The sequence below is a fragment of the Scyliorhinus torazame genome, chromosome 13 (assembly GCF_047496885.1).
Source record: "Scyliorhinus torazame isolate Kashiwa2021f chromosome 13, sScyTor2.1, whole genome shotgun sequence".
Lineage (NCBI taxonomy): Eukaryota > Metazoa > Chordata > Chondrichthyes > Carcharhiniformes > Scyliorhinidae > Scyliorhinus > Scyliorhinus torazame.
Window position 1 is genome coordinate 204,564,273 of NC_092719.1, and position 13,922 is coordinate 204,578,194.

At 49.3% G+C, this 13,922-nt stretch overlaps 1 protein-coding gene across 6 annotated transcripts in view; it reads left to right on the top strand.

Annotated features, from left to right (window-relative positions):
- camkva (CaM kinase-like vesicle-associated a) overlaps positions 1-13,922 on the top strand; it is a 175,461-nt gene that overhangs the window by 89,776 nt on the left and 71,763 nt on the right. For all 6 annotated transcript variants that reach the window (XM_072472924.1, XM_072472928.1, XM_072472925.1 and 3 more), the window contains exon 4: positions 858-932. In XM_072472924.1, coding sequence (XP_072329025.1) covers positions 858-932 — 75 coding nt within the window. The remainder of the gene's footprint in view (positions 1-857; positions 933-13,922) is intronic.

Below are 13,922 nucleotides of genomic sequence, written 5' to 3' on the forward strand. Positions count from 1 at the left end.
CAAAAGATCAAGCAGCCAAGAGGTCTGGGAAGAGTGTCCTGCAGTCAGCATCGCAGTGAGGCAGTCTGGGAAGAGTGTCCTGCAGTCAGCATCGCAGTGAGGCAGTCAGGGAAGGGTGCCCTGCAGTAAAACAAAAAGGGCAGCACGGTAGCATTGTGGTTAACACAATTGCTTCACAGCTCCAGGGTCCCAGATTCGATTCTCAGCTTGGGTCACTGTCTGCGCGGAGTCTGCACGTTCTCCCCGTGTGTGCGTGGGTTTCCTCCGGGTGCTCCGGTTTCCTCCCACAGTCCAAAGATGCGCAGGTTAGGTGGATTTGCCATGCTAAATTGCTCTTAGTGTTCAAAATTGTCCTTTGTGTCTGGTGGGGTTACTGGGATAGGGTGGAGGTGTGGACTTGGGTAGGGTACTCTTTCCAAGAGCCGGTGCAGACTCGATGGGCCGAATGGCCTCCTTCTGCACTGTAAATTCTATGATCTATGATCTATAAGGTGCTGGTTTCCTAAATGTAACAGGGGTTAATTTTTCAAACAGGCTTGGTTCGGACAGGGTTGGAACTTGCCATTTGTCTGAACATTAAAGGCGTGGGAGTGTACTTGAAAATCACCTCAAAGTCTCCAGCTTTCAGCAATGAACTTTAAACACATGCAACTGGCCGGCAAGTGTGTCTCCTCAATCAAGAGGGTATAATTAGCACAATTACATTTTGAAACCATGTCCTTGTGAACAACCCAGCCAGGTTTGTCAGAGGTTTACAGTTGCCATCGTTATTGGTATTTGTTACCCTCTTTCAGTCTTTGGAGAATATCCTCTCTGCTTCTTAAGCCAACGCTGAAAAGCTTTGTTTTCTCTTCCAGGGTGAAGCATCCAAACATATTACAGCTGGTGGACGTCTTTGAAACACGCAAGGAGTACTTCATTTTCCTGGAACTGTAAGTCAATTTACAGCAGAAGATAATGTAAAGACTATGGTGCGGGGGGTGGTGGTTGCTGGGAAACCAATCGCGGAGGGTCACCTTCAGACAGACCGGTGGATCTCGCCAGCGGGAAGGGCTGGAAAATCCCTATCTGCGATCATGGGTGATTGAAGAACCTTCCTTTCAGCCAGAAAGCTGTGGGTTCAAACCCCACTCCAGACATTTGAGCACATCATTATTTATGCATTGGTAGTTCAATAAAGATCAGAAAAATATTCAAAATACAAGCTGTGATGTGGTGTTGAGAAATTAGGTAGGCTGAGGAGGAATTTCAAGAAGGAATTAGATATAGCTGTGGAGGCTAAAGGGATCAAGGGATATGGGGGGGAAGGCGGGATCAGGGTATTGAACTTGATAATCAACCATGATCATAATGGTCTCCTCCTGCTTCTATTTTCTATGTTTCTATGAGAACAAGAGGTAGGACATTGGGCCAATCAGCTCCAACCTTAGAACAGCGATTTGGAACGTTGCAAAAGTGTTTCGGAATGTTCCGACAAGTGTATGGAAGACAATATGTGCTTCCACTGCTCAGTAACCTCTTTGTCAATTCAGTACAATCTGAAGGAGTGCTATAAGAGCCAAACTTAAAGTTTGGAAGTGAATCTTGTCTGTTTTTACACATTTGTCACTCTAGTGATCAACCTTCGCAGTATTACAGATATTCAGATTACAAAGAAGTGAATTCATGTCAGCAACATCTGCCCTAACATGAATAGTATGGGCAGACATGCGCTCCAGTTACACGCGCTCATAACCTTTTTTGATAAGGTGACATGCAGAAAGGGAATCTTCTAAAGATATGTTACATGGTTTGTTTGGACTGGATAAGGAACCATCAACATTTAGCTGGAGGGTTTCAGGAATTGGCTGTCAATGTCCAGAGTTCATTGATCGGGTTTAAAATAATGGAGATCACTTGACAGTGAGTACCAGCTGGCAGAGGATCTGAAACCTTTGACCTGCTGGCTGCAGCTTTGGTTTCACTTTCCGAAACCAGTGGTACTTCTGGGATATATGACAGCAATGTGGGTGTACCAGAACCGAAAATGTGCCTGCAACCCCCTGTACAATACTGCAGGCAATCAGCAACCTTATGTTAATTGGCAACGCATCAGAAACTACTGCCCAAATGATGGTTCCTTCAGCTTTAGGTGAGTGATTTGCTGTCCGTAGTTGTTATACTTCGCCATGGCTGATTCTGGGCTACCTTTAATGTTGGTTTGTCCATGTGCCAATATAGTACACAGCTCGAGTGCCATCCTAATTTGCAGGAAATCAGCTTCTTAAAGCCGGCATCCCAGCCAACATTTCGAAATTTGCGCCAGTTCGCTTTAAAGCGACCTGCCGCTCCTTTAGAGTTGCTCGTGCCGGATATGTTGCTCCATGTTTGTGTGCGCGAGTTCTTCATCCAATAGCAGCAACTGATCTAACAGCTCAGGGAATTTTATACAGCTCGAATGTCCTTTCTCCGTAAGTCTGAAAACCGAACACATCCAAAAACCGCACCTATTTTTGAACCTCATTGATCTTCAGCAAGGCAAGTCCCTGACCCGGGTCAACACAACCTGAGCTAACACAAACCTCGCCAACTGCAGCTGACCTTTATTGTGGGAACTTTTCACAAGTACCTTGCATTTATTACTCAGTGCAGCACAGTGGGCTAAATAGCTGGCTTGTAATGCCGAACAATGCCAGCAGCGTGGGTTCAATTCCCGTACCGGCCTCCCCGAACAGGCGCCGGAATGTGGCGACTAGGGGCTTTTCACAGTAACTTCATTGAAGCCTACTTGTGACAATATGCAATTATTATTATTATTATTATAGGCATTTTATTTACTTTAGACTAAGGATAGCCTATGCTTCAGCTGTTGTAATAATAATAATCTTTATTAGTGTCACAAGTAGGCTTACATTAACACTACAATGAAGTTCCTGTTAAAATCCCCTAGTCGCCACACTCCGACGCCTATTCGGATACACTGAGGGATAATTCAGAATGTCCAATTTACGTAACAAGCACGTCTTTCGGGACTTGTGGGAGGAAAATGGAGCACCCGGAGGGAACTCATGCAGACACGAGGAGAACGTGCAGACTCCGCACAGACTGTGGCCCAAGCCGAGAATCGAACCCGGGTCCCTGGTGCTGTGAAGCAACAGTGATAACCACTGTGCTGCCGTGCCGCCCTGAATGTAATTAGGCCTAATCCTGCGCAGCATCCGAAATCCAATTATCTGAAATCCAAAACGCAATTGGCCCCGAGGACTTTGGATGACAGGTACTCAACACCTGGTACGTCCCAAGGGCAGCTCAGTTGAATGCAGGTATCCACGCAGCAAGAGAATGGCAGAGGTCCTGCACGCAACTGGATAACCTTTTTAGAACTTTGTTGCATCGAGGTCAGATATTAGCTCATATTCAAACTCAAAGCATCACCAGGCCCTTCAGTACTAAAGAAGGAAAGAACAGCTTGAATTTATATTGCATCTTTCACAACCCCAGGATATCCCAAAGAGACTATTACGACCAGTAAATAATACGGTGGTGGCCATTTTCACACAGCACACTCTCACAGGCAGCCAGGAAATAAATTGTTGGTCGAGGCTTAAATATTGGCCAAGACAGTTGTAAGGCACCCCCCCCCCCCCCCCCCCCCACACACACACCTTCATAATTGTGTTGTGGGATCTTCCACGTCCACCCAAGATGGTAGACAGAGCTTCTGTATCTCACCTCATCTGAGAGGCCGAACCTTCGACAACGCATCCATTGCTCAGCACTCATGGAGCTTGTCATATAGAGCTTGTCACTAGAGCTTCACACACCTTCTCTTCACACATCTTCTCTACTGAGGAGCACTGCACTCCTGTATGCTTCACCCGATGCCTGTGTCTATGTATTTACATTGTGTATTTATGTATGCCCTATTTTTGTTTCATGTATGGAATGATCTATCTGGACTGCACTCAGAACAATACTTCTCACTGTACCTCAGTGCCGCAACAATAAAACGAATCCAATCATATGAGGAACAGTTGAGGACTCTGGGCCCTATACTCATTGGAGTTCAGAAGGATGAGGGGGGGATCTTATTGAAACTTACAGAATACTGAGAGGCCTGGATAGAGTGGGCGTGGAGAGGATGTTTCCACTTGTCGGAAAAACTGGAACCCGAGGGCACAGCCTCTGACTGAAGGGACGATCCTGTAAAACTGAGATGAGGAGGAATTTCTTCAGCCAGAGAGTGGTGGATCTGTGGAACTCTTTGCCGCAGATAAGACAGAGATAGAGAGGTTAATAAGGGGATCGGGGATTATGGGGGGAAGGCAGGAGAATGCGGGTAAGAAACATATCAGCCATGATTGAATGGTGGAGCATGGTTGGGCTGAATGGCCTAATTCTGCTCCTCTGTCTTATGGTCTTACAATGGAGAATCAGCATGTGCTTCTCTCGCTGGAGTGAGGCTTCACCTTACAAACTTCTGACTGAGGAGCAAGAGTGCTTCCAACTGCAACACGGCCCATGATACATCTTCTGTACTTTATTGCTCCTCTAGCTGCCAGACCCGAACCTAACACATTGTTGAAAACGAAGGCCCAATAGTGTCAAACCCCTCAGTGGGATCAATGACCACAAAGGGATGTAGGAAGCTTTTGAAGTAACGTGTTTGCTGCAGGATTCTGGAGACAACCTCGGTGTGACAGGCCCTTGAAGTATGATTCATTGCAGGTTCAAAGTACTTCTGATCCAAGTTTTCTGTCGCTGCTTCTTTCCTCTAACTTTTTGTTGAAAAACAACCTTGCATTCCCAGAAAACTTTGAGCATCATTCCCAAGTTGGGAACGCCATTGAGTTTTCTTTTCAAATTTCAATCTAAGACGTCAGTCGCACCTGTAAAACTGATGCTGAATGTTTGCCACACCCACCTCCTGCCACAACCCCTGTTGTGAATTTATGACACGATTTAGGAGCGGCGCCGCGTCATTTACACGCGCCAGGCCTTGGCGCCTCATAACTGGCGTCACCCGCGCATGCGTGGTTGCCCTCCTCTCCGAGTCCGCCCCGCAAGAAGATGTCAGACGGATCTTGCGGGGCTGCGGAAGAAAGGAGGTCCTCCTTCAGAGACGACGGCCCGGCGATCGGTGGGCACCGATCGCGGGCCACACCCCATTTGAGGCCCCCCCCCCGGTGCAGGATCCCCCCCCCCCAGCGTTCCCGCGCTGTTCCCGCCGGCAGCGACCAGGCGTGGACTCTGGGGAGGGGAACCTGCCGTTTTGGGCTGGCCGCTCGGCCCATCCAGGCCTGACAATAGCAGGCAACAGGAGAATCGCCATTTTGGGTGTCTCGGGCGATTCTCTGGCCTGCGCCGCGCGGAACTCGACGGGGCCGTTCTCGCCGCTTGGGAGAATCGCAGGAGGGCGTCGGACCAGCATCGCGGGAAAATCTGGCGACCCAGGCGAATCTCCCAACCGGCGCGGGAGCGGAGAATCGCGCCCCCTGACTGCACTGGAAGTGGGCCGATATCACAGAAAATGTTGTGGTTCAAGAAGTGGTTCATTACTGTCATTTTCCAGAAGACCATGTTGAAGGATGGCACTGGATCCTAATCTTTACACATTTTACATAGAGAGGCACACATCTTCACACAGTGAGCCTGGTTTAGTTTATTCCTGTGTATATAGGGACACAAGTGAATCCTCAGATAATGCCCACTGTCTGCATATAAGTGGTATATGTCATAATATACACCAGTAAATCATGGTGCAGACACACACACTGATGGACACACAGCGGGACCAATCAACACACACAACACCGCAGCCAATCACCAGTTAGAGCACACTCACTATAAAGTCAGGGGGCATCAGAGTTCCCGCTCATTCGGGATGCAGCCTCTCAGAAGGACACAGCTTACAGCTTACAGCACAGATCTTCACCATGTGCTGAGTGCATAGACTGGTTAGGACAGGCATAGGTCTTTAGTTTAATCTAACATCGTGTTAACCCACAGTGAAAGTATGTTCAACAGTTTCTAGCTTAATAAAATAGTGTTGTACTATTTTAAGTGTTGGTGGCCTGTATGTGTTCCATGGACCCAGAGCACCCAACACATCAGTATATAATTAACCACTTCAAGGACAATTGTGAATGGCAATAATTGCTGGTCTAGCCAGTTGCGCTAAGTCCCTGTCTCATATGAATCCCCCACTCACCCAATAAACTGAACCATGTTCACCTACACTGGCACTATCACCCATTGCATTCAATCTAAAATATTCATCCTCGTAGACCATAAGACCATAAGACATAGGAGCAAAATTAGGCCACTCGGCCCATTGAGTCTGCTCCGCCATTCAATCATGGCTGATATTTTTCTCATCCCTATTCTCCTGCCTTCTCCCCATATCCCCGATCCCCTTATTGATCAAAAATCTATCCATCTATGTCTTAAAGACACTCAGTGATTTGGCCTCCACAGCCTTCTGCGGCAAAGAGTTCCACAGATTCACCACCCTCTGGCTCATCTTCAAATAATCCTTCTAGTTTCTTAGAACTCTTCCGGATCAGCGTTCCGTTCTCTGGGCTCCAAACTTATTTTATTGTGAATGGTGGAGGCTCTGATCTCTGAACCAAAAGGTCACGGGTTCAAGTACCACGCTAGAAACATGTGCGCAAGGTGTAGGTTTGCCATTATATTTATTTGTTGCTGGAAGGAGAAAAATTATGGAGGTGCCCACACTCTGGATTCTTGTAAAACACAATGAGGTTTGTTAAGGGCGTTGTTCAATACAATCGGGATGGCGATCTGCTCAAAGCCCGCGCTGACCCCAGCACCCATAACATGACGCAGAAGCAGCAGGAATGTTTTCCCAGATACATGACACTACTGCAATGAGGTACTGAGGGAGAGCTGCACGGCTGCAGGTCCTGCTTTTTGGATGCGAGGTTGCAGCCTAAATTTATAAGAGCTCCAAACTTGGTACTATTCCGGAGCCGGACAGCAAAGTTATGCCAGAACTGAGAAGCACAGGATTGATCCAAATAATCATCGTCATAATTCGGGCAAACCACAGGCACCAGTCAGCTGCACTGATGCAGCTCACGTCTCTGGGCCTCCAGGTACAGAGGGGATAGTGGGGAGACATGGAACCATAGGTTTAAGACCAGTCTGGTCACAGCCCACAGATTCTTTGAGAACTTTATTTGTTTACGGGAAATGAGCATTACTGGCTGAGCCAGCATTTATTGCCCACCCCTAATTGCCCTTCAGAAGATGGTGGTGAGCTTCCTTCTTTGAACCGCTGCAGTCCATGTATTATATAGGTAGGGAGGGAGTTCCAGTATTTTGACTCCCCCGCCCCCTCCCCCAGTGACAGTGACGTAACGGTGATATAGTTCCAAGTGATGATGGTGTGAGACATGGAGGGGAACTTGCCTGAAGTGGTGTTCCCAAGCCACTACTACCCTTGTCCATCTAGATAGTAGTGGTCTTGGGTTTGGAAGGTGATGTTGATGGAGCTTTGGGGAGTTACTGCAGCGAATCATGTTGATGATGGCAAAAGTGGATGTTGAAGGTGGTAAATGGGGTGCTAATCAAGCGGGTTGCTTTGTCCTGGATGGTGTTGAGATTCTTGAGTGTTGTTGGAGTTGCACTCATCCAGGCAAGTGGCGATTAGTCCATCACGCTCCTGACTTGTGCCTTGTACATTGTGGACAGAACTGGGAGAGTCAGCAGGTGAGTTACTTTCAGCAGAATTCCTAGCTTCTGACCTGATCTTGTCGCCACAGTATTTATATGGCTCGTCCAATTCAGTTTCTGGTAAATGATAGCCCCCAGGATGTTGGTAGTCAAATCATTTCAATTCTGCTCCTTTGTGTTCAACAAAAAACATTTAGGAAGTTTTGAAGCTTATTTTAAGCAGCCTCCAGCATTCCATATGGATCAGCGGTTGCACAACCCAAGACTGGTCTAAACAGATTCTGGAGTGGTAAGGCAGAGGCATAGTGGTGTTGTCACTGGACAAGTAATCCAGAACCCCAGGGTAATGCTCTGGGGTCCTGGGTTCGATTCCATTCAAGGCAGATAGTGAAATTTGAATTCAATTAAAAAAACTGGAATTGGAAGTCTAATGACGACCTGGAAATCATTGTCGATTGTTGTAAAAGCCCACCTGGTTCACTGATGTCCTTTAGGGAAGGAAAGGCAGCAAGGTAGCATTGTGGACAGCACAATTGCTACACAGCTCCAGGGTCCCAGGTTCGATCCCGGCTTGGGTCACTGTCTGTGCAGAGTCTGCACATCCTCCCCGTGTGTGCGTGGGTTTCCTCCGGGTGCTCCCCTTTCCTCCCACAGTCCAAAGATGTGCAGGTTAGGTGGATTGGTCATGATAAATTGCCCTTAGTGTCCAAAATTGCCCTTAGTGTTGGGTGGGGTTACTGGGTTATGGGGATAGGGTGGGGGTGTTGACCTTGGGTAGGGTGCTCTTTCCAAGAGCCAGTGCAGACTCGATGGGCCGAATGGCCTCCTTCTGCACTGTAAATTCTATGATAATCTGTGAAATCTGCCATCCCTACCCGGTCGGGCCTACATGTGACTCCAGATCCACAGCAATGTGATTGACTCTTAAATGCCCGCAGGGATGGGCAACAAATGCTGGCCCAGTCAGCGACACTCAGATCCCATGAATGAATAAAGAAAAGAAGGGCAGCATGGTGGCGCAGTGAGGTCCCAGGTTCAATCCCGGCTCCGGGTCACTGTCCGTGTGGAGTTTGCACATTCTCCCCGTGCTTGTGTGGGTTTCGCCCCCACAACCCAAAATGTGCAAGCGAGGTAGATTGGCCACGCTAAATTGCCCCTTAATTGGAAAAAAAATGAATTGGGTACTCTAAAAAAAATTTTTAAAGAAAGAAAAGAAGAAAATACATAAAGGAATAAACCCCATGAAAATTGCGCCTAAAAACAAAGACCCCAACAAATTTAGCAATGATCCAAACATCCTTTCAGCAGGTGAACAGGCCTCTACATCACAAATTGGTTGTTATTGCAGCCTTCCACACTCTGGGAAGCCATGAAGACAGTTATTGGGGGGAGGGGAGATAATCTCTTACAAGGCACATAGGAATAAATCGTGGAAGGTCGAGCGGTAGAGGCTGGTGGACTCCATTCTTGAGGTGAACCGCAAGTACTCGATCTCCCCAACACTAGAGTTATTGGCGGACAGAATGAAATTGCAAATGGATTTTAAATTGTTGTCAAAGGGTAAGGCAGTGAGATAGCTGCAAGGCTCAAGGGGGACTTTTTATGAGTATGGGGAGAAGGCCAGTCGCCTGTTGGCTCACCAGCTGCCTCCTGGGAGATAGTGCAGCTCAGGGACTCGAGTGGCAGGATGGTTTCAGCCCCAGAGAAGGTTATTGAGGTATCAGAGACCTTCTACCGTATAAGACAGAGCCCCCGGAGGAGGATTCATCAATAATGCAGTTTTTGGATGGGTTGACCTTGCCCGAGGTGGAGCAGGAGAGTAGGCAGGAGTTAGAGACACTGATAGGGCTGGAGGAGATCATGAACTGTATTCAGTTAATGCAGACGGGCAAAGCACCAGGTCCAGACGGGTTCTCCATTGGATTTTACAAACAGTTTGCTGGTCAATCGGCCCCACTTCTGCTGGATATGTTTAATGATTCCGTGTCCAGGGGGCTGTTGCCGGCCACATTGGCGCAGGTATCGATTTCCTTTTATCCTGAAAAAGGACAAGTTGTTGACGAAGGTGTTGGCAATGCGTTTGGAGCCCTGCCTGTGTGGGGTGATTTCGGAGGAGCAGACTGGATTTGTTCAGTGCTGACATTTGTCAGCCAATATTAGCGAGCATGCTAATTAACACCCTGAGTTCAGGTTATTTTCAACTGAACAGGGGTACAAGGCTGTTGTCTCCGCTATTGTTTGCCTTAGCAATCGAGGCGCTGGTCATTGCATTGAGGTTGTAAACCGGGTGGAGGGGAATAGAGCGTGGGGGAGGGAGCAGAGGGCGTTCTTATATGTGGATAATTTTTTTACTCTATATCACAAAGTCACGAGGGGGAGGTAATGGAGTTGCTCAGGAAGTTTGGCTCCTTTTCGGGGGTACAAGCTGAATCTGAGCAAGAGTGAATATATTCTGGTGAACCCCCCCGGGGAGGGGAGCTGATCTGGGGAGGCTGCCGTTTCGTCTGGCCAGGACTAGCTTCCGGTATCTAGGAATCGTCTGGTGGAGGGGGTAAAGGCCGATTTGAAAAGTTGGGATGCCTGCCTTCTGATCTGAACGAGAAGGGTACAGACAGTGAAGGTGACTATTCTCCTAGATTTTTTTCGCAGGATCTATGAATTGAAATCTACTTGTGTTTGGGATGATCAGACTCTTCGGGTTTGTAGGACGTTTTTGCAAAGGGAGCGGGTTGCACTACCCAATCTGTTCTGTTACAACTGGGCGGCAAATATGGATAAGGTGCAGGGGTGGCTCAGGGATCTGGACTTTATCAGGGGTGGGAGAAGGCTTTGTGCACAGTGTCGAGTCCAAAGACCTTGGTTACTGCACCACTCCTGGTTTCCCCTGCTAGATTCTCTGTGAGCCTGGTGGTTATAGCCACTTTGAGAATTTGGCATCAGTTTACACAGCATTTTAAACTGGACTCTATGTCACTGCAGGAACCATAGGTTTGTGCTGTCTGGGATCGTTCAGGGCCTGGGAGAGGAATGGGGTTGGAGAGGTTTAGGGACGTGACCCTCCTTAAAGCAGAGATGACCAAGGGGAGATTTAATTTTGGTGTTCATAGTCTAAGGCCACGATCGTACGGCCCCATCGCACCTGACTTGGTGACGCGGCAAGGGCCGTTAAATCTCACGAGAGGCCTCTTGCGAGATCTACAACACTCAGGTCGTTGGATCTCGCGAGACATCACAATCTGGATCTCGCCCTCACTGGCGGAATCCAGATTTGCATATTTAAGTGAGCAATTAACTTCACTTAAATATGTCTGCATCGGAGGATCCCAAGGCTTGGATTGAACCCCCACACCCGGGAAACCTCGCCGTTGAGCCATTTCGCACTGCTTTCTATAAATGTGGCGATCGGAGGCACCTGGGTGGCCGGGCTCTGGGTAGGGAGGTATCCTGGCACCCCTGATGCCAACCGAGTGACTTGTCACTGCTGGTCTGGCACCTTGGCATGGCCACATTGACACGGGCACCCTGGCAGTGTCACCCTGGCAATGCCACCTTGGTACAGCCAGCGTGTCCAGGTAGCACTGCAATGGTGCCAGGCTGGCAGTGCCAAGGTGCCCTGATGCCAGGTTGTCCGTGCCAGCGATCAGGCCTGGGGGTGCCTGCTCATGAGGTGCGGTGAGGGGGGGGGATGAGGACCCCCTAATGGGTAGGTTGGGGTGCTGGTTGGTTCCAGAGGCCAATTGGTGGTGGCATTTAAAAATGAGCTCATTGGTGTGGGAAATGAACGTGAATACAGCCTCGCCGAGGCCCCCCACAAAAAGTCCCATTTAGTTGCAGGGTCATTCTTGGCACCAAGAAACACCCCGCTAAACATGCCCAAGATGGGAACTCTGTTTTTTCCCCGTTAAATCGCAACCTAAAGTTTCTTCTTCTTCAATCCTCTGCCTGAAGACACGTCTGATCCACAACGTCACAACCTCCGCCACTGTTAGGGTAAGGAGGGAGGTCCCGAAAACCACCCCAACCGGACCAGGGGTCAAACCCCATGCTGTCAGCTCCAATCTAATCCACACCAGCCGCCCACCCAACTGCATCAACAAGACCCCAAGCAGAGTGAGTTGCCGTGGCAATGTACACTTTTACAAGCACGTTGCAGTCAGCAGCTAAGAATAGTGATGGTAGAGGCGGCACGGTGGTAATGTCAGGGTGCCTGGGGACAGTGCCCTGGCATTTCCCAGGCATGTCGCTCAGCACCGTGGGCTATGCTTACCTCTGTCCCCGGGCGTGCCATCACGATTAGTTTTCATTTCTAACGTCACACCGGCCTGAATAGGAAGATACATTGAGGGCGGAGGTAGTGGCACCAAGCCCACTCATAACTCACTCATAACATTACAAGGTTAGCAAGGCTCATGCCCTTCCTGGGTGAGAACCTGATTCCATCATCGGGGTTGATCCCGAGCCGAAATCTCGCCGGCACAAATCCTACTTTTGACCTCACACAAGGTTTAGTGGCCATTATGGGATTTATGCCCATGACTATCGCTGCCTTTGTCGACGGTCCGTAGCCAGGATCTGGAGCCATGCAGTTCCGAGGGAAAACTGCTGCTGGGAATGGCAACTATATTATCTGACCCCGATTTGCATTTAGTATTGAAGCACTAACCTGCTCCCACCGAGAGGACCAGCTGCCCAGATCATGGTTTGCATGAAAATCTGATCATCTGGAAAATCAGCCCTCCGATGTCACTCGCCACTTTGGCCTCGCTGCCATCCTGATTTGAGGTAGAAACAGGGTGGCAACTGCTTCCAATATCTGTAGTCAGCCAATACCTCCTGGACCATTTAAATGAGGTGGCTCAAGCTACGGCTGAGATTCCTCAAAGCAGAGCTTGACAACCCTGCGTAGCATTTCCTAAAGATCAATAATATTCTGGGACACAGCATATTCCAGCAAATTGAGAGATGGAGGAAATATTTGACATTTGGGGAAGTGGACCCGGCGTTACGATGTGCAATTAGCCTTCCCTCTTCCCAATCTTTTCAATGCAGGCAGCACTCAGTCTTACTGCTGCTTGATAACTTAAATGATAGAAGTGGGTGTGGTAGTCACCACTGTTGTATTATATTGTATATATGGGTATTACGGTAAGGCCCCTGTACTACAGGTACGGGGGTTGATCCCTGCCTGCTGGCTCCGCCCAGGAGGTGGAGTATAGATGTGTGTGCTCTCCGAACAGCAGCCATTTCGTAAGCTGCTGTAGGAGGCCACACATTTCTGTGTAATAAATCCTCGATTACATTTTACCCTCGTCTCGTCGTAATTGATAGTGCATCAATTTATTACAGAGATTTTTCAGAGATGGATCTCCGCATCAAGCCAGATCGCTTGCAGCTGCATCCTCAAGCAGACAATGCCAAAAAGGACTTCCAACATTGGCTAGCTTGCTTTGAAGCATACATTGGGTCTGCGCCAGGCCCAATCTCAGAAGCACAGAAGCTTCAGATTCTGTACACGCGGCTGAGCTTCAACGTTTTTCCCCTCGTCCAGGACGCGCCTACCTACACAGAGGCCATGGTGCTACTGAAGGAGAATTAGGCTCAGCAGACCAACAAGATCTACGCCAGGCACCTCCTATTCCCGCGGCACCAACTTCCCGGTGAGTCTGTGGAAGATTTCTGGCATGCCCTGCTCGCCCTGCTCGCCCTGGTGAGAGACTGTGACTGCCAGGCCGTTTCAGCCACTGAACATTCGAACCTGCTAATGAGAGACGCGTTCGTTACGGGCATAGGGTCTGACTACAGCCGCCAGCGCCTCTGAGAAGGGTCCACGCGTGACGTTGCGGCGACCAAGAAACTAGCGCTCTCGCTCACAGTCACCTCACGCAACGTACAGGCTTATGCTCCCGACCGCACGGCCCACCCCCCCCCGTGCATCGTGGACACCGCCAGCAGCCACCCCATCGTGAACCCCACCAGCGACCGCCCTCAGCCAACCCCACGCCTGTGCCGCGCGGCAGCCAACCAACCCCGCGGGACCCAAGAGCTACTTCTGCAGACAGACAAAACAGCCCCGGCAGCACTGCCCAGCGCGGAGCGCGCTCTGCAAGGCCTGTGGCAGGATGGGACATTTTGCCGCAGTGTGCCAGGCCCGCTCAATCGCCGCTATTGTCCCAGCACCACCCACATGTGGCCAGTGGGCGCCACCATCTTCCTCTCCTCAGACCACATGCGGCCCGTGGGTGTCG